This window comes from Neolamprologus brichardi, chromosome 4, assembly GCF_056152115.1.
Source record: "Neolamprologus brichardi isolate AB-2024 chromosome 4, ASM5615211v1, whole genome shotgun sequence".
Lineage (NCBI taxonomy): Eukaryota > Metazoa > Chordata > Actinopteri > Cichliformes > Cichlidae > Neolamprologus > Neolamprologus brichardi.
In genome coordinates this window covers 24,005,578-24,028,317 of record NC_142107.1, presented here as the reverse complement: position 1 = coordinate 24,028,317, position 22,740 = coordinate 24,005,578, and the positions used below count along the sequence as shown (strand labels likewise).

The following is a 22,740-nucleotide window of genomic DNA, read 5'->3' as shown; positions in this document are numbered from 1 at the left end:
CCATTTGTTGTAGTGAAACAATGTTTGTTTTCTATGTTTTCTGAAGAAAAGACACCGCTGCTGTTTGAATTGTTCCGTTTTGGTGTTTGCTTGTTTTGTAATTCAAATGATCTCATTTAAATTGTTTCTGTAAATAGTTTCTCATTTGACTTTTTCAAATGAGCAGCGGCGTCTCTTTGACAGAAACAATGGTCTGGTTTAAAGACGTCTGTGTTAGAGAAGTAACCAGGCCATTGTTTCTGTTTTGGAGACGCTGCTGCTGATTTGAAAAAGTCAAATGAGAAACTATTTACAGAAACAATTTAAATGAGAAACATTTGAATTTTTCCAGATGTATTTTTGGATCATTTCACTGAAATGATTGGCATTTAGTTCCATTGCATTATATTATCATATATATATAGGGCCTTGTAATTTTTACAGTTATTTCATTTTATCTCATATCAACATTTTTGAGAACATTTTCTGATCAATAATCTACAATTATCCTAAAAAAAATTACTGTCCAAAATTTGGGCACACATATTGATGATACTGTGAAAGTATACGTTAAATATACCAACTACTTTAAACAGAGTACTGGCTAATATGAAAAGAAAAATTGTGACAAAAAGTTTCATATATTTCATAAAAAACTTCACATCGCAAAACACAACTAATGATGTTGCTTCAGGTCAAGGGTCATTATAATTCACACAGTATGCCATTACACCCATAGGTAAAGGCATGATTTGCAAATAACAGTTAACAAAACCAAAATTTAGCACAAACTATACACTGACCTGGAAGAGTCTGATAAATCTGGTTAAGTTTAAAATATACTAAGAGGAATTACAATGCAAGAATGTAGGTTTTTATGTAGCTCTGTTTCGTCTCTCTGGTCGTTAAGTGATGACGTGACGAATCCTACTTCCGGGCCTAAAGTAGTCTGCGTTTAATATGGCTTTTGTGTTGTTTACATGTTTAATGTTTTGTATTTTCTTCTATTTAATCTCAAAAAGCTCCTAAAACAGTCAGTGATCACTGTTGACCTCCCTCGGCTTTTATTACCGCTTATCATTTATTTAAGCTCAGTTTTTAAAACCTTAGGATGTAACTACAGCCCAGCCCATGCAGCAGTATATGAATGACTAATCTCGTATCGTGGATGGATTATCTCAGTTGTTCTCCTGGCTGAAGTTTGGTCCTTTTACAGCATCCTGCCATGCGATTACATTTGTTCCTGACCACCGAGAACACTCACGTTAACTTTTATCGAGTGGAAAAAAAGTTAGCTTGTTTATATTATGCTAACATAGCTGTGTCGCTAGCAGTCACGTAGCACATCATTATACCAGCTAGCCAAACTTCAGTAACCCTACAAACGTCACTGCTGTTTAGTTTTCTGTCTTCATTTATGTTGGAAGTGATAACAGAGCTGTACGTTTTAATTTGTTTCCAAAACCCCGCAGTCAGGACATGCTATATTGTATTTAGATAGAAGCTAGCGAGCTAACTTCCTGCTAACTTCTAACTCCGTTAAATGTCATACATTCCGTTTTCATGGATGCCTGGATGTTAAACTCAATTGTTCCACCTGGTAGAGCAGAACGCTGATCATTTTATTAAAGATGAAAGACTTTAGACAGTTTTTTAGCTCTCAGTAATGCCATAGTGATCGTTTGATATATGGACCTGCAGCGGAGTTTAGGCCCAGACACGGCTAGTGACGTCAGACTTAACGACCGGATAGGTTTCTGGTTTTCTTACTTCATGTGATATTGTTCTGTATCTTGTATGTTGTGCTCTTCATACAAAAATAAGAACCTTGAAGGATTCTCTCATTGATGATTTTTAACCAGTTTTTGCTGTGCGTGGGTACCACCCACTGTTGCCAACTCCTCAGTAAGGAAAATCGCTATTGGCTGTCCTAAAAGTCGCTAGAAGTCGCTAAATGACGTCATCGCCTAATTTACATAATTGGTTATGCTAATGTAATTGTAATCTATGTTGTTGGAGAGAGAAATAACATCGTGGAAGAGACATAAAGTGAGTAAAAAACATCCTAAATGCATTTAGAGTTTATTTAGAACTACAAATTAAATTTATTTTAGCAATAATTGTTTTTTGTAATGTCACAATTCCAACCCTGCTCCTTTATCCGGGCTTGGACTGGCAAAAGTGACCCGAAATAGGCACTCTGGTGGAGTTACTTTGTGTGTGTGTTTATTAGTAGTTTTAAACCTTGTGATCCACAAAACAGCATAAGAGTAAAAGAGTAAAAGAAGAACTGACTGCGTTACAGCACCCGCTGCTTGTTGAGAGTAAAAGCGATACGCGCTTTCATGTATTTTTTTCGCTAGGGGGTCTGAAAACTCGCTAAATATAGCGACAAAGTCGCTAAGTTGGCAACACTGGTACCACCAGCAGCAGCAGTTCAGTTCCCAGGCATTCCTGGAATGCAATCTAATTGAAGAAGAGTTTTCCGGTGCGAGCTATTCCAGCAGTTGTCTGGTTTTAGTTAACAAGTAGTGTTTGTGTTGTTGGGCTAACACGAAATAGAGAGCCTTTTCACAAGCTATGTGTTAGCAAGTGTTAGGCTAGCACTAGCTTGTTAGCTGAAGTGCCTAGCAAAGCTCAACTAACGTCACAACGAGGTGACTCTCATTGTGACTAGCTTGGCTTTAAGCCCGGTGCCAGAACAACGTCCCACATATTCACATCACAGATCTCACCAACAAAATTCTGATGTTTATCAAAATCACCCAGATAAAAATCCAGATCTTGTCCCAGGATAACCCTGCCTCCTGGGCTCTGTGGCCACCCGCATGCACAGAGTAATGCACCAAATGTAATGGTGTGTCCTGTTACATTTGGTGTAAAAGCATCACATCATTTCAGGAAAGGAACATTTTACCAGCAGCAAAATATGGTGGTGGTAGTGTGATGGTCTGGGGTTATTTTGCAAAACACAAATGTTCATCTTAAGAAAAACTAAATGAAGACTTTGGAGTGGCATAGTCCTAACCTGAATCCGATTGTGACGCTGTGACATGACCTTAAAAAAGGCAGTTCACGCTCAAAACCCCTTCAACGTGGCTGAATAACAACAACCCTACAAAGATTAGTGGGCCAAAATTCCTCCACAGCACTGTGAAAGACTCATTGCCAGTTATCGCAAACGCTTGATTGCAGTGTCGCTGCTAAGGGTGGCCCAACCAGTTATTAGGTTTAGGGGACAATCACTTTTTGGTGGTCATTATGTCTCCTCCCCCCGTCTTCATCATTAATGATCTAATCCAGTCTTTACTTGGGTGTGATAGTTCAATAAAGTTGTTCCTCTTCCCTTAAGTGTTGCTGGAGTTCATTGTGGAGAATCACTTTTTCACACAGGACCATGCAGGTTTGTATACCCCCCAAAATATAGGAAATTATGAAGGGAGCAAACACTTTTTCACAGCGCTGAAAAACAGTGCTTGACAATTTATTACATCATAAGAAGGAAACAAAAAAGACAACAAACAAATCTAAATCTAAAGTATTGGAACATTCGTAATTTCAGTGTTTTAAACATGAAACCTTTTTACTGCTAGGCTTCTTGAGTAAAATTGTGACCTAAGTGAAGACTAATTGTATCAAATCGTGTAGAACAATATGCATCAGAGTTGAGTAATATATTAATTCACCACAGACAATTTCAGCAGATATTTTTATTTGGCCTCAAAAAGCAGTAATCTGAAGTCATGTCAGTGATACTGATGCACATTTTGATCAATAAAGTATCTTTATTTCATACAGCAGAATGTTTATTCCTGTGGGTAAACATTATAGCTACAGTTCACGATTGGCGACCTCGACGTCCCCGTTAATTCTCAGCTCTGTGCTTTCCCAGTCAAAAACATTTCCTCTTGCTACTCTCTTCCCTGCAAACATGCCTTGGATCGCACTATCTGCCAGAACAGTGTCCCACATATTCACATCACAGATCTCACCAACAAAACTCTGGTCGTGATCAAAATCACCCATGAAAGTATCCGGATCTTGTCCCAGGATAACCCTGCCTCCTGCCCTGACAGCGTGACCCTTCTTGTAGATTTTGGATAAGCTCCTCTTTCCATCCAGGAAGAGGGCAGCGAAACCTGAAGTGGAATCCCAGGTGACACACAGGTGGGTCTGCAGGACTCCGAGCTCAGGGACTTTAAATGAAACACCATCTCCAGCTAGATAAAAGGACAGTTTGCACACATAAACAACACGCATGTTTAATCATTATGAGTCTGCACACAGACAGCTTAATAAAAAAAAACACCTGTCCCCCGCAGAAGATGTCCTACCTTCCATCCAGTTCAAGCCACACATTCAGCTCGTCATGGTTTCTGGTCCGGTATGCAAAGAGGATGACCTCTCGTCTACCGCTGAGCTCTGTGGCCACTCGCATGCACAGATTGAACGACCTTAGGTTCAGGTTCTTCTGCGGGATCATCTCAACATAACTGATGTTTGTCTAAGTGGAGAAAACCAAGGTCTTGATGGTAACACTCCCTGAGAGGCAGGAAAATTAACAACAAAGAAAAAACATTATTATTTTTCTTTTCAACTTTAATTTTTTGTAGTTTTAGTTAGTACTGAAAACGATACAGTAAAGAAAATTACAAACAAACAGTCTGGAGTTTACATTTCTTTTCCCACCTTCTATCACATGCAAATTTCTTTTTATGTTGTGTTTTTGGTGCCACGTAAGAATGCTTTCCACTTCCTCCATTGTCTATCATGCTTACACAATCAATCAATCAATCAAAGCTTTATTCGCCACATGCAGGTTGTCCTGCAGTGAAATGGGACCCCCCCCCCCCCCCCCCCCCACCTTACACACATAACACAGACATTACATTAGGATACAAGTCGGAGATCGGTAGCGTTACAGAAAAACACTGAAATATACACTACAATGGGAAAGTACAAGAGGAAAAAAAGAGACCTCTACTCATGCTGTGCTTCCATGGTGGGACAGCACGAGAGCAGGAAACAAAACTCCTCTGCACGAAAAAGCACACAGATGTCCACAGCACAACTTTGTGAAAGACATGACAAGCCACAGGATTGGGTGGGGGGTGAGGAGTAATACGAAGCGAACACAGCAGCCGCCCTGCACAGCGCTACCATTCCAGCGCGGCACACAGACCCGCCGTGTTCCCTCGCAGGAAACAAGCATCGAAGGCGTTTGGAAAGGGAGGGGGGATGAGTGAGTGCTTATCAGCGTAAGTGTATGTGTGTGCGTGTCCATAGTTCAGCTGAGACAGTGTCCTTCGCCCAGTCCTCCAGCCAATCCAGGTGGCCTTGCATGGGATGGGGAGAATAGTCATCACACAGTCGTTATCAGGGAGTGTTTGTCCGGCTTCAGCCTTGGGCCTGCAGCTGGCGCCGTGGTGGAGTCCGCATTATGATGTCGATTTTGTTGATTTTCTTTTATGCGAGCAGCTCAGGAGAATTTTCAAAGCTGTTCTTTAACACTCTGACGCTGGTCTCTCGATCTCCCGTTGGAGAGCCGCGAGCCTCCCCATGATGGTATCAAACTTCTGTTCCGTGGTGTTGTCATTCTTTTGATTCTGAGACCTCACAACTGCAGTGATCCGTTCCGCGATGTGATCCAACTTTCGCTCAAGGGTCTCATCTTGAGCAGGGCCCTCTCTGATGTATCCCACCATACGCTCAATGGTGTTGTTTTGAGCCTTCACAGCAGCTGTAAGCGTCTCCAAGGTGTTAACCATGCTGCGTTCGTTGTGAGAGGTCGCGCCTCTCACACCCCATCAGTCTAATGTTGAATGTAATTTCTTCCATCTTTGAGATACCGTCTACAATCCTAATCCAGTCTTGTTGAGTGGGAGGGTCTGTGTGTCACCACTTCTTTGTGATTGCTTTTTTTGTTGTGGCTATAATTATTTTTACTAGATATAAGTCCTCCTTTTGTACCAGTTCCTTTATGTTTCCAAGGTACATCACTTGGCCGGTGTTTGGGAGTGCATAACCCAGAATATTATCCATGGTCATTTTGAGGTCTTCCCAATGAAGAAAAAACATTATTAAACTTAAAAATAAATCTGAACAACTTTGGCATAAAATTGAGTTTTTATGCATAAATTTATGTTGTATTTTTGTGATTTAGTAATTTATGCATTTTAAATTATGTCACACAAATTCAATCAAAGGTTATTAAAATGCCATGTTTTCCTTCACTGAAAGCTTAAATTACAAATAAATGCATTTTATGAAAACAACAAAAAGTATAAAATATAATATTTAAATAAATAATAAAATAATGAAAAACATGCACAAGTATACACAAACAAGCAACATGGAGAGGTTACAGTTACCGGCCAATGCCGTGGAGACGACCATGAGAAAAAGGGTGACCGCTGGACTCATTTTATCTCCCAGATCTGCAGAAAATCAGTTGTATATCAATCAAATCTGTATACGTACTGTACTGCTGAGAATGTCCCTCTACTGACAGTCAGCTGGGTGGTTTTATAACCAAGTTCTTCAAACGCCCCCACCTCAGAATCCTGGTGAGGAAATAACATAAACAGTGAGTGATTAGGGTTCAGAGGGCAGACAAAATGAACTGTTGACTTAGGGAAAAGAAACTTAACACAAATCCAGCCTTTTTGAGTCAGTATAAATAAAAACACTTATGATAATGAGGATCTTTGAGTTTTATTTAGAGATTTTAAGAGGAATTACTTGGGAAATGAGCGGTAAACCAAAGGGTTAGTTTAAGAAAGCTCCTTTGTTGTACAGGTACATTTCAGAAAGTGGACGGCATAATGAAGAGGAGTATTACCTCCAAATTATTTCAATTCATCTCAAATCAACAGCTAAACAGTTGAAACTGACTGTTCCAAACACACATCAGTGGACTCAGTGGACTCTGTACTTGTCAGTATAGTGTTCCTTGAAAAATCTTCAGTTAATCCAAAATTCTGTAAAAACTGAACTAGAAAGAAAGAGCCTGAGAAAAGAACCTGCTTAGTTCAAACGAAAGATCTTGTGTGTTGTACCGTTTCTTATATATAGTTCAGAGTAAGATAAAGGTGTTATACGTGTGTAACTCGGGGGCGCTTGCACTGAGGGCAACTGGGTAAGTTTAAGGTAATTAGAACTCAGGGCGTAGCCTGCATTAGTGGAGTACTAACTAGGGGGCGCTACACACGCCTATTATTTAGTGATCTTGTGTGCGAAAAAAGGGTTATGAAGCACATTTTGAAAAGTGTGATTTGGCCATCAGAACGTCCTACCTATAGATATGAACAATGGAGGCATAAACCACGTAAGGTGGTATATTCTTATAAGGTTCAATTCGATTTTATTTATGCTCCCCAAATCACAACAACAGTCGCCTCGAGGCGCTTTATATTGTACAGTAGATCCTACAATAATAGATACAGATAAAACCCAACAATCATATGACCCCCTATGAGCAGCACTTTGGCGACAGAGGGAAGGAAAAACTCCCTTTTAACAGGAAGAAACCTCCAGCAGAACCAGGCTCAGGGAGGGGCGGGGCAATCACAGTCATATGACAAGGTCAACGTTTACTGAGATCATATATAAAGTGAGCAGTGAAGTAATTATCTAATTTCTAGTCTTCAGTCCTGCTGGGCTCACTAACACTCGCCCCCTGCTGACCTTTAGAAAGAAAAACACATTAAGTCTGTGAAGGTTCTCAGTCATCCAGGTCATCGTAGTCAAAGGAGCTTGCAAAGAAAAGCGTCTGGACTTCTTTAAGTTGCTTGAAGACGTTTCACCTTCATCCGAGAAGCTTCTTCAGTTCTAAGGTCAAATGGTGGGGAGTCCCAGATTTAAACCTAGTGGGAGTTTCCCCCCAAAGAGGGACAAAAGGACCCCCTGATGATCCTCTACCTAATCACATGAGCCAAGGTGTGAAAACGGGTATGGGTCACAATCAGCCAGGGTTTCGGGTGAGCTCATTGTGAAAGAGTCCCACTCAGTAGCATAAACTCAGCCACTTACAACATTTCGAAACACTTTGCAACCATCCTAGCACCACTCGTGGGGAACACCCCACACCACATCAAGAACTCCACCGACTTCACCGACAAGGTCCAGAAACTTACCCTGGAACCAGATGAAACCATGGTGTCCTTTGATGTAATCTCTCTCTTCACTTTCATGGAAGAAGTCCAGACGCTTTTCTTTCCAAAAACACATTAAGCACAAATGTATTGGCTTCTTTTCTTTGGAGCCACTTCTGAGCAGAAATCCACTGAAGAACAGTCGAGGTGGGAAACATGAGCCAATGTTCATAGCTGATGCTCACTGCAGTTTTAGCCTTGTTGTCATGGCAAACATGAAGGAGTCAGAGTTACTAAGTGTACTAATACATAATAGAAATATAATTGCACAAATCAAGAGTTTTAAATTTTATTTTGAGGTTTATTTGAATAGTTTGTTAGTTTTACCGCGGCTCAGGGGGTTGGGAAGCTCATCTGTAACCGGAAGGTTGCCGGTTCGATCCCCGGGCTCTCTGTCCTGGTCGTTGTGTCCTTGGGCAAGACACTTTACCCTACCGCCTACTGTGTGAATGTGAGAGTGAATGAATAGTGGCATTGTAAAGTGCTTTGGGTGCCTTGAAAAGCGCTATATAAATCCAATCCATCATTATTATTACGCCGGTCATTTCAAGGCTAAAGCTCTCTAGTGTTTCATTTTCCAAATGGCATCAACTTGCAAGACTTGCTTCCTGATGTACAAGGACTTTGATCGGTAGCTTGAAGTGGGCTGCATGATTTACTGGCAGGACTGGATCATATCAGAGTTCAAAAGGGCAAACAAACCAAAAATAGGGATGAATGCCAATGTTTCCAGTAACAGACAGATTTAAAGAAAGCAAACATCTGTTGCATAAACATATATCAAGGTTAGATGTTAAAGAATTTGTCACGTACAGCAGCAAAAGTTTGAGGTCAACACACACAGAAACACACACGATAACACAAATATCAAACTATTAAAATATTAAAAATGTAAAATTCCATAAAAGACAAAACAAAATTATAATAAGATTAATGCACACAAGACTGAGCAGTTAAAATCATTTTTTTCAGATGGTGAGAGAAGTTATGATGATCTGTTCAAATTTTGACATTCTTTGGAAGCATTTTCTAGCCTTTAATTACTTCATAGGAGAAAGCTGATTGTCACGCTCTGTCTGGTCAAACTCAAACGCAAAACTCAGTAGTGCAAGTTTAGAGATTTATTTATAATGCAGGTGATGGTTGTGCTATTTACAGTCTTTTAGCAGTTCTTAGTTCAAAAGCCTCTTATTTACAAAATCCAACAAAGAAGCATTTCCAAAACTATGAGGCAGAGCTCAAGTAAAGACCGAATGTCAGATCCCAGCATAGTCAGCTGTTTGTTAGATGTTTTGCTTCAGGTGTGTCAGGGGCAGTGTTGGTCAAGTTACTTGAAAAAAGTAATCAGTAATTAATTACTGATTACTTCCCCAAAAAAGTAATCCCGTTACTTTACTGATTACTTATTTTCAAAAGTAATTAATTACTTAGTTACTTAGTTACTTAGTTACTTTTTAAAAACATGATTTACAACCTGAATAGGCGATAAAGCGATAGATCTTTCAGCCCAATTCTACTTTTTCTACATAATCCATCATACAAAATGTAATCAAATGGAAAAGTCTCTTTTTAAAACTTGTTTTGTTAGTTTTAATCTTTTAACTTTATGCATGAAGCAAAATTTTAATTATATGCAACATTCTCTGACTGGAAGAAATTAGTTTAACATTTAAACCTATTTTCTGCACATTCCAGCACATAATAAATATATATATATATATATTATATATATATATACATATATATATATATATATAGTGTTTACCTTCACTCTTTCAGATGCAAGTAAAACACAGCAGAAAATAAATAAAGTCAAAGACTAGCGGTCCTTTTGCTCTATTTTCACCTGTAAAGCAGGAGTAGGGTAGGCGGAGGGTTATCCTGGTGCAGGTGTGCCACAGCGGTCAGTGGAAGGATACCGCAGTTTCTCTGTGAGTTTCCCATTACGTCGTAGCGCACTCGGTGCTTGCTTGGAAGTTTAGGGGTTTTTTTTCGCTGTAAAAAGAAGTTTTCTTCCCACGCACAACGGACACTAATGTTTTTGTCACTTTTTATGGAATCAAACTCAAAGTAAGGTCAGTACTTCCACGCTTTAAACGCTGCACGCTCATACTCTCTCTGCACTCGATATATGATCCATTGTTGATCTGCACACAGCTGTTGTCACACACGTCGCACTCGCTTACGTCACTGTCATGAGACATTCTCACAAGAAAATCACGGTTTTAGTAACGCAGTAACGCAGCGTTCCTACGGGAAAGTAACGGTAATCTAATTACCGTTTTTGCAATAGTAATCCCTTACTTTACTCGTTACTTGAAAAAAGTAATCGGATTACAGTAACGCGTTACTTGTAACGCGTTACTGTAATCCGATTACTTTTTTACTTTTTTACTTTTTTTTACTGCCCATCTCTGGTCAGGGGGAGGGCAGAGATCCCACCAGTGTTCTCACCCTGTAAGGTAAAGCAGGGTAAGTAGACACACACATAGCAATAAGCACACATACCAAGAGGGAGAGAGAAAGAAATGTTAAATGTTATTGTCAAGGCCGAGGCCGACTCGAAAGGAACAGGACTCAAATGCAGGACGCAGAGCAGCACAGAGAACGATTAAGTGACAATGTTTTTTATTTCCACAACAAATGTAAGAGAACAAAACCGGAAGACTGACTCGTGTGTTTACCTAGTGCTAGGAACAACACCAAAACTAAGGGGTGCTAATGCGACCTGAGCTAAGTAAACAATCAGGGATTTCTCAATGGTGGAAACTGCAATTCTGTGGTTTGGGCCGAAGGGAAAGTCAGACTGGATGGCTGGGTCACGGGAAAGGGTCAGAGTCACTGAAACAAGAGTACATATGTTCAGGTGTGGTTCCGGAGGAATACTGGCAAGTTGTTTATTCTAAATATTCCTTTGCACTGCTTACTTGCCGTGGGTGGTTTGGTAGCGTGGAGGGGAGAGTGGTACGTAATCTGGAATTCCTGATGTTGAGGAGGGGAGGCAGGCAGGTGCGTGGAGTGAATAAACTGTGAGGCTGACAGGTTGATAGAGGGTGCCCAGTCTGGATCGCATTCCAGCATTTTGTAGGCTGGTTTTCCTACAAAACACAACAAATATTAGCCCACAAAGCCACAGTGAACAAAGCAGCATAGCACAACGAATTCAGTTCGTACCACTTGCCTCTCGTACCTACAATCCTTTGTGGTTTTACCCGGGAAATGACGTCACATTTTCAATCTAACCCTAACTACAAAAATACTCTGGTAAAATTCAGTGCCAAACAATTCTACCTTTGTGAATATGACCTAGAAGCAGAGATGGGCAGTACTGCCCATCCAGTTTAAAACAAGACTTTTCCATTGGATTACATTTTGTATGGATTATGCAGAAAAAGTAGAATTGGGCTGAAAGATCTATCGCTTTATCACCTATTCAGGTTGTAAATCATGTTTTTAAAAAGTAACTAAGTAATTAATTACTTTTGAAAATAAGTAAGCAGTAAAGTAAAGGGATTACTTTTTGGGGGAAGTAATCAGTAATTAGTTACTAATTACTTTTTTCAAGTAACTTGACCAACACTGCTTAGAAGCATACTTTAACAGCTAAAATTCAGTGGCAAATCATCCTACCTTGGTTAATAAGAGCTAGAAACATACTCTGATGGGTAAAATTAAGTAGCAAACCATCCTGGCTTTATGAATATGAGCTACAAGCGTACTCTGAAGGGCACAGTTTAGTGGCAAACCGTCATACCTACTTAAATATGTGCTGGAATTACTCTGTGACAGCAGAAATGTGCATATGGTAGGACGTTTTGCCAAAGTAGGATGGTTTGTCAGAACACCAGCCCTGTATTTACTTGGTATTGGATCAGTCCAAAGATTTGCAGCATTCCAGCGTTGCAGCGTTATTTGGAGTTGCTGAGGTGACCAGTTCATTTGTTCTTTTTAACAATGCACCATTGTTGAGACTCATATTTACAATGACATCAAACTTAAGATTTTATGTCTCCTTCATTTATCATGAAAAGAAAGAAGCTTTCAACTTGCAAAACAGTCATTTACTACAAACTAATCGTTAAACGTCTTGATGTATGCTCAGTCATCCAGGTAAGTAAAATCCCCAAAAGTTGAGCTGTTGAAACTGAGACTGAGACTGAAGAAGTCACGTGCATGAGTGATGAAACGTTTCTCCCTCTGAAAACGCTACGTTCAGATGAACAGAATCAATTTTGGGGGATAATCGTTAAACGCTGTTATTAGAATGAACCTGAAAATCATGACCAACATTTTCTGCACTAATTTTCTACCCTGTATTTTTGCCTGATCCAGTTTTCTGCCTTCTTGTGGGACCCTTTGGTTTGTTTTGGCTGGAACAAATCAAATATTCTGGAAAAACCCTTCCCTGATTTTAAACTGTGCTTTATTTTCAAGCCCTTTGGCGCCCTCTGATGGCCACGATTATAACTGATGAATTTAACGGTCACTAGGACCCAGAGGAGAGCCGCAGTAGCAGGGAGACCCGGCATCATGGCGGATCAAAACAACACAGACGATAAAGGGAAGTTCTACAGTGAAATTTTAAGGTGCGTTTTTACCTTTAACGGTACCTGTGAGCGGGCTTGTTCGCAGGGTAGCGGTACTTTGTCTGGTGTTCTCCCTCAGCAGGTGTTTGTCATTGAATCACTGTGGTCGGAACTCTCAGACTTCTTCTGCACATGGTAACACGGGTTAGTTTAAAGCTAACTGTTAGCTTAAACGTGAATACGTGCTGAAGAGAAAACGCCTATAGTTTTATTAAAACGCACTGATGAAGCTGCACAGTTGTTTCCAGAGAAACACTGTTACTGAAATATTATCTGGACACGTTTTCTGAAATAGTGACACTCTGTATTCGGCTCTCTGACACCCTCTGTTGTGTGTTTTGGTGAAAAACAGCCGTGGGAGAGAGAAAGCATTTGGAAAGTTAGGAATTAAGTAACAGTAAAATATTTTTTGGAAGTCTGCTGTTTTTGTTTTTCTGCACACAGACAAAGCATCAGGGTGGAGTCCTTTTAAAACAAGTCTGGGCGAGGTCCCATGACACTGAGTCACGACTTTATGACTCATGATGGCACTTTAATTACACGCAGATGGACTTCATAAGTGATACTAACGTTATACACCAACATGCAAAGCCTGGAAAGTATGCCAGTAACTTGGGGACTGCTGCTTTCTTGTCGTGATAATCTTACACACCGATGCAGCTTTGCTAGAAAGATTTTACAGTTGCCTAAAGCTCAGATATGAACTGAATATGGGCAAGAAAAATCATTTTAGTTATATGAAACCCAAATAAACTAAAACAATGAGAAACCTGGCCTGTAGTGATTTATTACCTGCCACCATGTGAGACGAATATGATGCACAGAGACTAAGAAGTGCCTTAAAAACAGCTAAAAGGATTTTAAAATCAGTGCACAAACTAGCAGCCAGAGTGTTTTAAAACTGTTCTGGCTGCAGTTTTGAATCAGTTGTTGTTGATGTGAGACATTTTTGCATAGACCAGACAACAGACGACAAGAGTCGAGCCTCAGCTTCTTCTTCTTCTTCCAGTTGCTCCCTTTAAGGACCATTGCAGCGGCTCATCTTCTGAGTTACTGAGAGAGAAAAGTTTGATGTTTTTCATGTGATAAAATCCAGATTTAGTAACAGACCTCACATGAGCCCTCACGCTAAGATCTGAGTCAGCGATTGCTCTGAACAACAAGCAAGAAGATAAAAGAGGGACTCCAGAGTGGGAGGTTTAGAGTCTGATTCTCCTTGTGTTGAATATTTTTCTGGAGTTTCTTCCTCTTCTGCTGATCGAGAATGTTTTGTTATTGCATTTTGTTAAAAGTGAAATATGAAACACTTGCTGTGCACTGCCTTCCTCTTCCCCTCAGAGCATTTATTTAAAGCTGTTTTTCAAACCGAGACAAGAAAAGACTGTCAGCTGACGGTTATTCACACGTTTACTGTGTTCTAGCAGAAAACCTCCAACATAATGGAGAAGGACACGTTTTTTCACAGAGAAAATTCTGACTCTTGAAAGCCAGCCGTCCTCAAACACCTCCAGCACATTTTGTTTCAGGCTCTGTCATGAAATCTAAAAGCAGTGCAGTGGTTTTCCTTCTGAGTGTTTGTCTGTGATCGTGTGTGCATCAAACAGCTGAACGATGTTGTCTTTCTTTAACAACTTTCAGCCCGTCGGAGCTGTTCGCAGCCCGCTCCCGCAGTCACAAAATCCCCGTCAGAGGACAGAAGGACTTCTTCCCCGATGACTCCGACGAGCAGAAGCAGCGACTCGAGCAGAGCCTGAATGAACACTGGAGCCTCCTCTCAGAGGAGAGAGTGGAGAGGCTGTGAGTACCTCTCATTACCCGTGGGACTACTCATCAGGCCCAGCTTTGGTGGTGCATATAAGACATATAAGGGTGTCTAACCTGAGTTTCAACATCCACAAGCTCCATTCTTAGCTCAGACAAAATAACATTTAGATTGAGGGTGACCATCGATGTTTACTACCTTTCTGTGATTGTAAGGAGCTGAAAGCAGCCACTATCAAAATAAAAGCAGGTAAATGTGCACAGTGATGGATTAAACAGCTTTTCTTGTGTTTGTGTGAGCAGATTTTTAAAAATCCAGGAAAATAAATGAAAAATAGAAACATGATTTCAGACAAGAAAACCTTCAAAGCCCCACGAATCCTAAAGAAAAAAACTGTGTAACAGCAAAATGATCCAGATGGGCAAACAGCAATAAAACATGTGACTTTTAATCTTTTGCAGTGCTGAGTGAACGTTAACGTGTTTCAGGTTTAAAACCTTAAAGGTTTTTCAAAAATGAGCCCAAATCTTGGCTATAAATCCATCAGGTGGACAGAAACACATGTTTGTGTGTTTGTGTGTTTGTGTCCTGGTGTGAGACGGCTTCCATCTGTTTTAATCCACAGGGGAAACCTCGTGAACGGCGAATGGATTCCCAGCAAGCAGATTGTGGAGCTTCAGTCTCCGGCTGTGAGTTGCTTCACTGTCACAACACCACCTAGAAAAAGCTGCTGCGTTAGCTCCTCCTCAGTCGCTCCTTTGCTGGATCTTTTCGTATTTTTCCGCAGGGGAAGTTCTGGCAGACGATGGGCTTTTCCGCAAACGGGAAGCAGTGCCTGCTCCCCGAGGAGGCTCTGTACCTGATGGAGTGTGTGAGTCTGCAGATAAAACCTGTTGCTCCTCCTGTTTTCCTCCTCGGAGCACATAATTAGTCCCGTGTCTGTGTTGTTATGGGAACAGGGAAACCTGCAGGTGTTTTATCGGGACCTGCCGCTCTCCATCCAGGACGGGTACGAGAAGTTTCTGTCTGCGAACACCGTGAGCCTTCAGCAATATCAGGTGCAACTTTTACTCCAGCACACCTGTGAAAATGTCACCTGTGGAATGAGCTAACGACTCTTTTTCATCCCAAAGGTGTTTGGGCATTTGAAGAGGCTCGGCTATGTGGTGCTCAGGTTTGATGCCAGGTAACGTTTACCCCTCAGACGTTTAAGATGATAAAGATAATTGAGCATCAGAGATGACAGTGTTAGTGTATCTGTTAAAATATGAAGTATGCGCGGGAACAGCCTCCGTAGGTGGATGTTTGTGTGCTTGCAGTTCTGAGTCATCGTCCTACGCGAGGCAGCTCAACCTGCCGCAGTCACGTGACCGAGCAGGGCGACAGCTGAAGAGGAAACGCAGCCTCAGCCCCGCCCCTTCCTCCGCCCCCACTGCGACGTGCAGGTAAAGAGCTGCTTTGCAATCTGTGAAACTAAACTCTTAGTAACAAAAGCTATTATTTAGCTATTGCTTTGTACAATAAAAATGAGGAGTTGTTTTTTATTATATTATTATTATTATTATATATTATATTAGTTTTTTCTGTAGCTACAAAAATAAATCTGGATGCCTCCACGTGCAGCTGCACATGAAAGCTGAGTCTGTGCTAGTGTGAGCTGACATTTAAATACCTTTGGTTTCAAAATATCTCAAATGAGAGATCTCCAAAATCAAATGGATGTTGCTGCTAATGTTTGTTTTATAGTTCAGTGTGATTAACGTGGTGCATTTCGGTGACCGATTATAGTCGCTGTTAATTTTTTGTTTCTGAGCTAAACATTTCACCTCAGTCTGTTAACTCTTTAAGACCGACCATAGAACCAAGTCCGCCAGAGCTTATATTATATGTTTACATGCTGTGGAGCCATTTTTGGGAGCATTTCAAGTTGCTATACATCAATACAACCATTATAGCCCAGATTTTAATAATATGTCTGCATTAAGTGTATAGTAATTACATAAATTGCAAAAAAGTGCAATAAACTACAAAAAAATTGAAAATCGTTTTTGTTTTTTTAACATATATTTCTAGTTAGAGAAATTTAAGAGGCTTATCCCTCAAAACTGTAAATACAAAAAAGTTGCACAAAATAGTTTCCCACCACAGGAAATTTATTTTGAGTGTCTTCATAGTTTTATTTTTGAAATACACCAATTTTTATACACTGCAGGAAAAACGAAAATAAATATTATGATGCAAATTTGCAAAAAAGCAGCATATGCATCAAAATAAACTATTTCCAGCAGTGCAATATGAGTCCTAAGCATCCCAGAAACCACACAGAAAGTCATAAAGTCAAAGATAACTTTTAAAAACACCAGTATAGGCTCATTGAGGCCCGGATGGTAAAAAACTACATTTCCGCGAAAATGACGTCACTTCCGGTTTCGGGCAGGTCATGGAGGACATGCGATAGTTCGCGCTGACGTCTATTCCAATGTAGGAAGTGTTATGAACAGCTGATCGGATCAGCAAAACATGTTTCTGGAATATTATGTTTTTGTTGCTGCAAGTGCTTTTTATGCAGTTTTTGCAAAACTATATGTGGAAGGAAACTGTGACCGAGGACAAGCTGATGGCAGAAGATGGAAGTACAACTCCTCCGGTTTCATATGCAAAAAAAATTATTGCGCTAGCTCACGTGGTTGCAGAGCTACCGGGATTTAAAAATAGTTACGCAAAACAGAGCGTGCCCGCTCCGACCGGCTTTAAAGGGTTAAAACAAAAAAGTAACAAGTCTTATAAGAGTTTTCTTCTGTGCAGCCGTGCTGAAGCTCAGGGGGAATGCTCCACTGAGAAGATGGAGGAGGATAAATGCAACGAAGGCGAGGAAGATGAAAAGCTTGCAGAGCCTCCGGAGGCCCAGAGTTCAGCAGACGAGGGCGGAGGCAGGAGCTGGTGGATGATGGATGTTCTCGGGGACTCGGACAAAGATTCCGGTCACGGCTCCAGATCTGGCTCCTCGTGCTGGGACTTCAGCTCCGTCTCTTTCCCTGACCTGGGCTCCACCTCCAGGGAGCACTTCCGCAGTCACCTGGCCCCTCCAGACCCCTCTCTGCTGCCCGGGGATTTGAAGGTGGGCTTCTGTGACGTTGCCCCCTGGAGGCAGAAAATAAACCTGCGGCAGGTGAAGATGTCAGCCAGTGAGCAGAAGAGGGAGAAATACAGGCGGCGGTGGGACGTCAACAAAAACAGAGAGGTTTGTAAAGACTAAAGGTATCGGAGGAACTGACGATCAAATTTAATTTATGCGGGCTTCCTTAAAGGTACGGCGGTGCAGAAACTGGGCGGAGTATCAGGAGCTGATGGCGAGGCGGAAGGGTAAGCGGGAAGGTCGACCAGCACACCTGTGGAACAGGGAAGTTACTCCGTTACATGACCCGACACAGCCAATCGCCACAGGTGAGATCACATGACAGTGAAGGAGATTTTTATTTAAATTTTTTTTACTGTTTTGTGTGATATGAGTTTTGGGTTTTTTTTCAGGAGAACTGCTGAAAAAAATCAGCGTGATCAAACCGACTCATTTGCTGGAGGGAGCGTCCAGGTATCCAGGATTTGTTTTCCTCACATGAGCAGACGTGTTATTTTTAACTCTGCACATTCAGTGCACAGTCGGATGTTTTTACCCCTCAGTAAAGGCAACGTGGGATTTTAGAATTAATGCCAGAGATGTAGGGCTGTTTGATGTAATGATATATATCGGATGACGATATAAAAACGTCTATCGTTGCATTTTACGCTATCGTTTGTTTCGTGGTGTCGCAAAATAAACTGTTTATGGCAATATTTTATCAGCGTTCTGATGGTCACTGTAGTGGCTATGTTAATAAAGTTCTGTCTTTCTCTTATTTTTAATATAACCACACTACAGACACAAGCGCCTGTTTTTATGCGTTGTCGTTATTTCCACATAAACCTTTCACAATAAAGCTCAAGATCCTGTTGAGACTTTTCAAAATAAACTGAATCACGTGAAAGAGCAGATTATTTACGGATGAGAAGTAAAAAAGAGCCGCCAGGTGCTAAAAAATAAACCTTAGACTCAAACGTTAGAACAGGCTTTTCCCCGCAGCACACCGTGTAATAAACACTCACAAAGAAAACAGCGGCCGTTACAACTTACGTCTAAAAATGTATCGTTTCATGCATCGGTTAAAACACTCGACTTAGCTACATGACGCGCAGCTGGAAACACTTCACGCAAGACGAGCTGCCCGAGATTCACAGAATTTACAGAAAATGTTACATTTTTGTGATTTATATCGTTATCGGACGATAGATGTTTTATATCGGGATATGAGATTTTGGTCATATCGCACAGCCCTACAGAGATGCATCACATCCTACTGAAAATCTCAGACAAGACCTCAAGGTCAACTTTTCTGAAAAACGCCTAAATTTATGCCACTGCTGCAAGTCTGCTTTCTGGTTTTCTGTTTCTGGAGCTGAGACTTCATGTGGGCTTGATTATGTGACGAGTGCAGCCTCTGTGTGTTTGCTGTGATCAGAAAACATGAACTCAAAACAAAGTCATCGCTCACTCGTCTCGCTGGTGTCACATTTTGCCGTCTTTGATTTACAGACCATAAGGGCCGTGGGCGTTGTACTGATGCAGTCAGCATCGTCCAGGATGACCTTGTGCTTTGTCCTCTCAGGTTAAAAGATGCGGACGATTGGAGGATTTGTTTCAATGTTTACCAGCCCAACACGGTGGCCGACTTCAAGAAGAGCAACCCGGGGAAACCGTACTCACGCATGTGTGTGTGCAGGTCAGCAATCACATCGCCTCCCGACGGCGTATTTATTCAGGATTCGTTTGTTTAAAGGGAAAACAATAGATGCTTCAATCAAATTAAATGAATGTCGCGGTGGCTGGACATGAGTGGAGCCTTTGTCTCGTCCTGCTTTGTGTGATTCTAACCACCAACAGCTGCTTAATTATCCAGAGCTGCGATAAAGCAGCTGGATCATCAATCGAGTTATTTTAGTGTCTAAAAGTCTTAACTGTGGTTTTAGGCATTTTAGACAAAAAATTAAAAATATTTATATACATTTTAAATATATATATTATACAAAAAACACTAATTGTGCAGAAAGCCCAAATCTGTGACGACTTATAAATCAAATGTTTATTAAATCTCTTCCACAGCACAGGATAAGAAAACTGATGACTCTGTGATACTTAGTAACAAATTGCAGTGAAATTCTCACTCTTCACATCCTCAGGCTGTTTATTCCTGCTTTGTTACTTGTGTGTGTGTGTTTTGGCGAGCGTCTTTGTTTGGAGACGTGCGATGGTTCAAACTTTTTCTGCAGGACACTCAAAATTCGAAGCTTCTGCTGCAGCAAATCATTCAGCTGTCGGTCCTTCAGCCGCGGTTCAATGCAAAATGTCACAGTGTAGAGATTAAAAATGTAAAATTACAAAAAGATGAAAAGCTTCTGTCATGTGTGCAGCTTTCTTATCAATGGGTCAGTCTCTGTAAACTTTAAGGAGCTGTAGAAGAAGCAGTGAGACCAATGCATGGTGGAAAACATAGTAAACTATAGCTGGGTCCACTCGGTCATTGATTGATTACTATTCGCTTTGCAGTGATCTCATAAAACTGACACCTTTGATGTGATTACCTCTGTGCTGTGTCCCAGTTTCGATGACCCCGTGCCCGACCTGCGAGCCATCAAGCTGCTGGCCTATCAGAGCGGAGATATCCCAGTGGTCATAGCTGTGGTGGACTATGGAGACATATCGTTCTACACCTTCAAAGACTTCCAGCTCCCGACTGATGTTTACCCCTAAGAACCGCCCACCCACCCGGGACTATTTAATAAACCTGTTTGCTGGACTGGCTGCATTTTCTGTGATTTATGGTGGAAAGATGGTTTTGGTAAAAACAAACAAAAAAGAACAAGTGTGTTCTGACAATGTTTGCGTACAATTTGGCTCCAGTTTACATCTAAAGACAATTTTATTGATCATCTTGACTCATAAGTCCTTTATGATGATGAAAACAAGGGATCAGGAAACTTTGTCCACATTGTGGACACCAGGATCCCATCTGGTACCTGCCCACTGGGGCAGGGGTTCTTTTGAGAGCCCCTGGTGGGCACCAGTCAAAGGTGGAAGTTCAATCCCTGGCTGGTTAAACTGGCTTTAGGTACAAAGAATTTCACTTAGAGCTAAGTGTTCGGTTAGCCGTGGGTGCTAACCGACTGAATGAGTTTGCAGAAAGCAGTGACGGAAATAAACTTCCTCCAGAGGCATGTTGGGACTCTCCTGTAACGCTGGGGCAAAGAGCTCTGAGTAAAGCTGCATTAAAAGGAGTCAGTTAAGGCTTCATATGACTAGGATCTCCTGGGTGCTTCCAGGTGAGGTTTTTAGGCATGTCCGACTGGGAACAGGCTCTGGAGCAGATCCGAGACTAGGGGTGGGTTTCAGTAATCGATTAAAATCGATCTTAGCTTTAATAAAGCGTCATTGATTCATTAAAAATCCTGAATCGATTTTTTAAAATAAATGTATTCTGCCAGAAACTCAGGTTAAACCTCACAAAACTATTTCAGCCACCACCAAACAGCTAGAACGGTAAATGAGAGCAGGTAAACGGGTTCTGCACAAAGAGGTAAACACAAAGCGCGGACCGACACGTTTGAATCAGTGGGCCGCACGTACCCGGCATCGGAGCTGAAAGCCGACAGCTCACGGACCCTGATGCGCCGGCGGCTCCGCGCTTTGTGTTTACGTCCTTTTTGCGCTGATTCTGTTGCTGCAGGTTTCATCTCCAACAAAAACTGAGAGAGCCAGCAGCAAAAGAAGATCCAAACTGAGCTTCACATTTCGCTTCAGATAAACATCGTCATTAATTCTCTCTTACTTTTGCTGTTTTGTTTCCACCACGATAAAATGACACTTCCTGTAGAGCTCTCTCTCTCTCTGTACTATAAGAACAGTTTCTCATCTAAAAATCTAAATATTGTCTTGCTTATATTTTATGACTTCCAACAAGAAAGCCTCATGTCTGCTGTTTGATACCAAAGAAATGTAAACTTTTTAAAATAATGCCAAATTGCAAAACAGCTGTGTCTAATAAAACCTTTGTACCTTTGCTCTGCGTCACTTCAGCAGCATCAGGTTATGTTCAGATGTTGATTCTTGGTTTTCTCCCGTTTTTGTTCTACTGCAGAATATTTTTAAGGTCATTGCTGTAAAATCCCAGACCAGGAAAATCTCCTTCATGTTTTTCTGTTTTATCCTCAGTTACTTTGACACAAAGGAATCTGCTGTGATGCTCACAGCTCTGATGAAGTCTCACGAGTGTCCTTACTGATAAAGGATCAGAATTATAATATTTCTGTCTGAGTCAAAATTTCCCCGAATCGAATTGAAATTGTGGATCGAATTGGAACCATGTGAATCAGAATCGAATTGATTGTAGTGACGATACCCGGCCCTCTCTGAGACACACTGGAGGGATTACGGCTCCTGGCTGGGTCTGCTTCAGTGTCGCCCCGGCCTTGATTCAAGCCTTGTCCCTTGCACACACAGATTTCCTGTCAGAATCTTTTGATACTGTCGATGACAGTTTTAGATTGAGGAACATCATTTTTGAAGTTCCACAATTTGTAGAAGCGTTTTTTTTGCAGATTGGTGAACCTCTGCCTCTCCACCATGCTCTTTTTAAACCCAATCATGTTACTGACCTGCTGCCAGTTAACCAGCTGTTTCTTTTTAATACTGTTTACTTTTGTTGCCACATCTCAGTTTTTTCCACACGTTGCTGCCATGAAATTCAAAATGAGCTGATCTTTTTTTTTCTTTGCTCTGTTGGAATAAAATATGGGTCTTTGAGATATGCAAATAACACCATTGTTTTTATTTCAATTTTACACTTTAATCCAATGTTAATTTTGGATTGACATTAATTTATTACTGTTCTAATGATCTAATCAAATCAGAATTTCTGTTCAACATAAACCTTATATCTCTTTGAGCACTGATTTGTACCTGCAGTGTGGATTATTAAGCTCTAAGCAACATCATTTTGCACGTTCCTTAGCGAACTACTGGAGCTTGCTGGTCTATTGGGTCACACCCAGTGTTGGTCAAGTTACTTGAAAAAAGTAATCAGTAACTAATTACTGATTACTTTCCCCAAAAAGTAATCCATTACTTTACTGATTACCTTTTCAAAAGTAATTAAATACTTAGTTACTTTTT

The 22,740-nt window shown here is 41.0% G+C and overlaps 1 protein-coding gene and 1 pseudogene across 3 annotated transcripts; one reads left to right on the top strand and one right to left on the bottom strand.

The window, feature by feature from the left end:
* Nucleotides 1-3,674: 3,674 nt before the first annotated feature.
* LOC148103044 (C-reactive protein-like) lies at nucleotides 3,675-6,549 on the bottom strand (annotated as a pseudogene). Its single transcript, XR_015719005.1, has 4 exons — nucleotides 6,460-6,549; nucleotides 6,351-6,416; nucleotides 4,314-4,521; nucleotides 3,675-4,216 (listed from the first exon to the last, which is right to left on the bottom strand). The product of XR_015719005.1 is annotated as a C-reactive protein-like (transcript).
* A 6,053-nt stretch (nucleotides 6,550-12,602) lies between these two features.
* tsen54 (TSEN54 tRNA splicing endonuclease subunit) lies at nucleotides 12,603-22,358 on the top strand. 2 transcript variants are annotated; one of them, XM_087840101.1, is made up of 12 exons: nucleotides 12,603-12,718; nucleotides 14,357-14,515; nucleotides 15,106-15,169; nucleotides 15,268-15,351; nucleotides 15,440-15,538; nucleotides 15,614-15,666; nucleotides 15,800-15,925; nucleotides 17,286-17,721; nucleotides 17,789-17,924; nucleotides 18,009-18,069; nucleotides 19,181-19,294; nucleotides 20,172-22,358. In XM_087840101.1, the coding sequence occupies exons 1-12, from the start codon at nucleotides 12,603-12,605 to the stop codon at nucleotides 20,320-20,322; spliced, it is 1,599 nt and encodes a 532-aa protein (XP_087696227.1). In that variant the 3' UTR covers nucleotides 20,323-22,358. The 2 variants fall into 2 exon arrangements, with proteins under 2 accessions (XP_087696227.1, XP_087696228.1); XM_087840102.1 differs by having other exon boundaries at nucleotides 12,643-12,718; nucleotides 19,181-19,282.
* Nucleotides 22,359-22,740: the final 382 nt, after the last annotated feature.

Bases quoted from the DNA above. Each gene is read 5' to 3' on its own strand.
- tsen54 (XM_087840101.1), top strand. From the start codon at position 12,603: ATGAATTTAACGGTCACTAGGACCCAGAGGAGAGCCGCAGTAGCAGGG. The intron at 15,539-15,613 runs GTGCAACTTTTA...TTCATCCCAAAG, and splicing joins TGAGCCTTCAGCAATATCAG to GTGTTTGGGCATTTGAAGAG. The intron at 19,295-20,171 runs GTCAGCAATCAC...GCTGTGTCCCAG, and splicing joins TCACGCATGTGTGTGTGCAG to TTTCGATGACCCCGTGCCCG.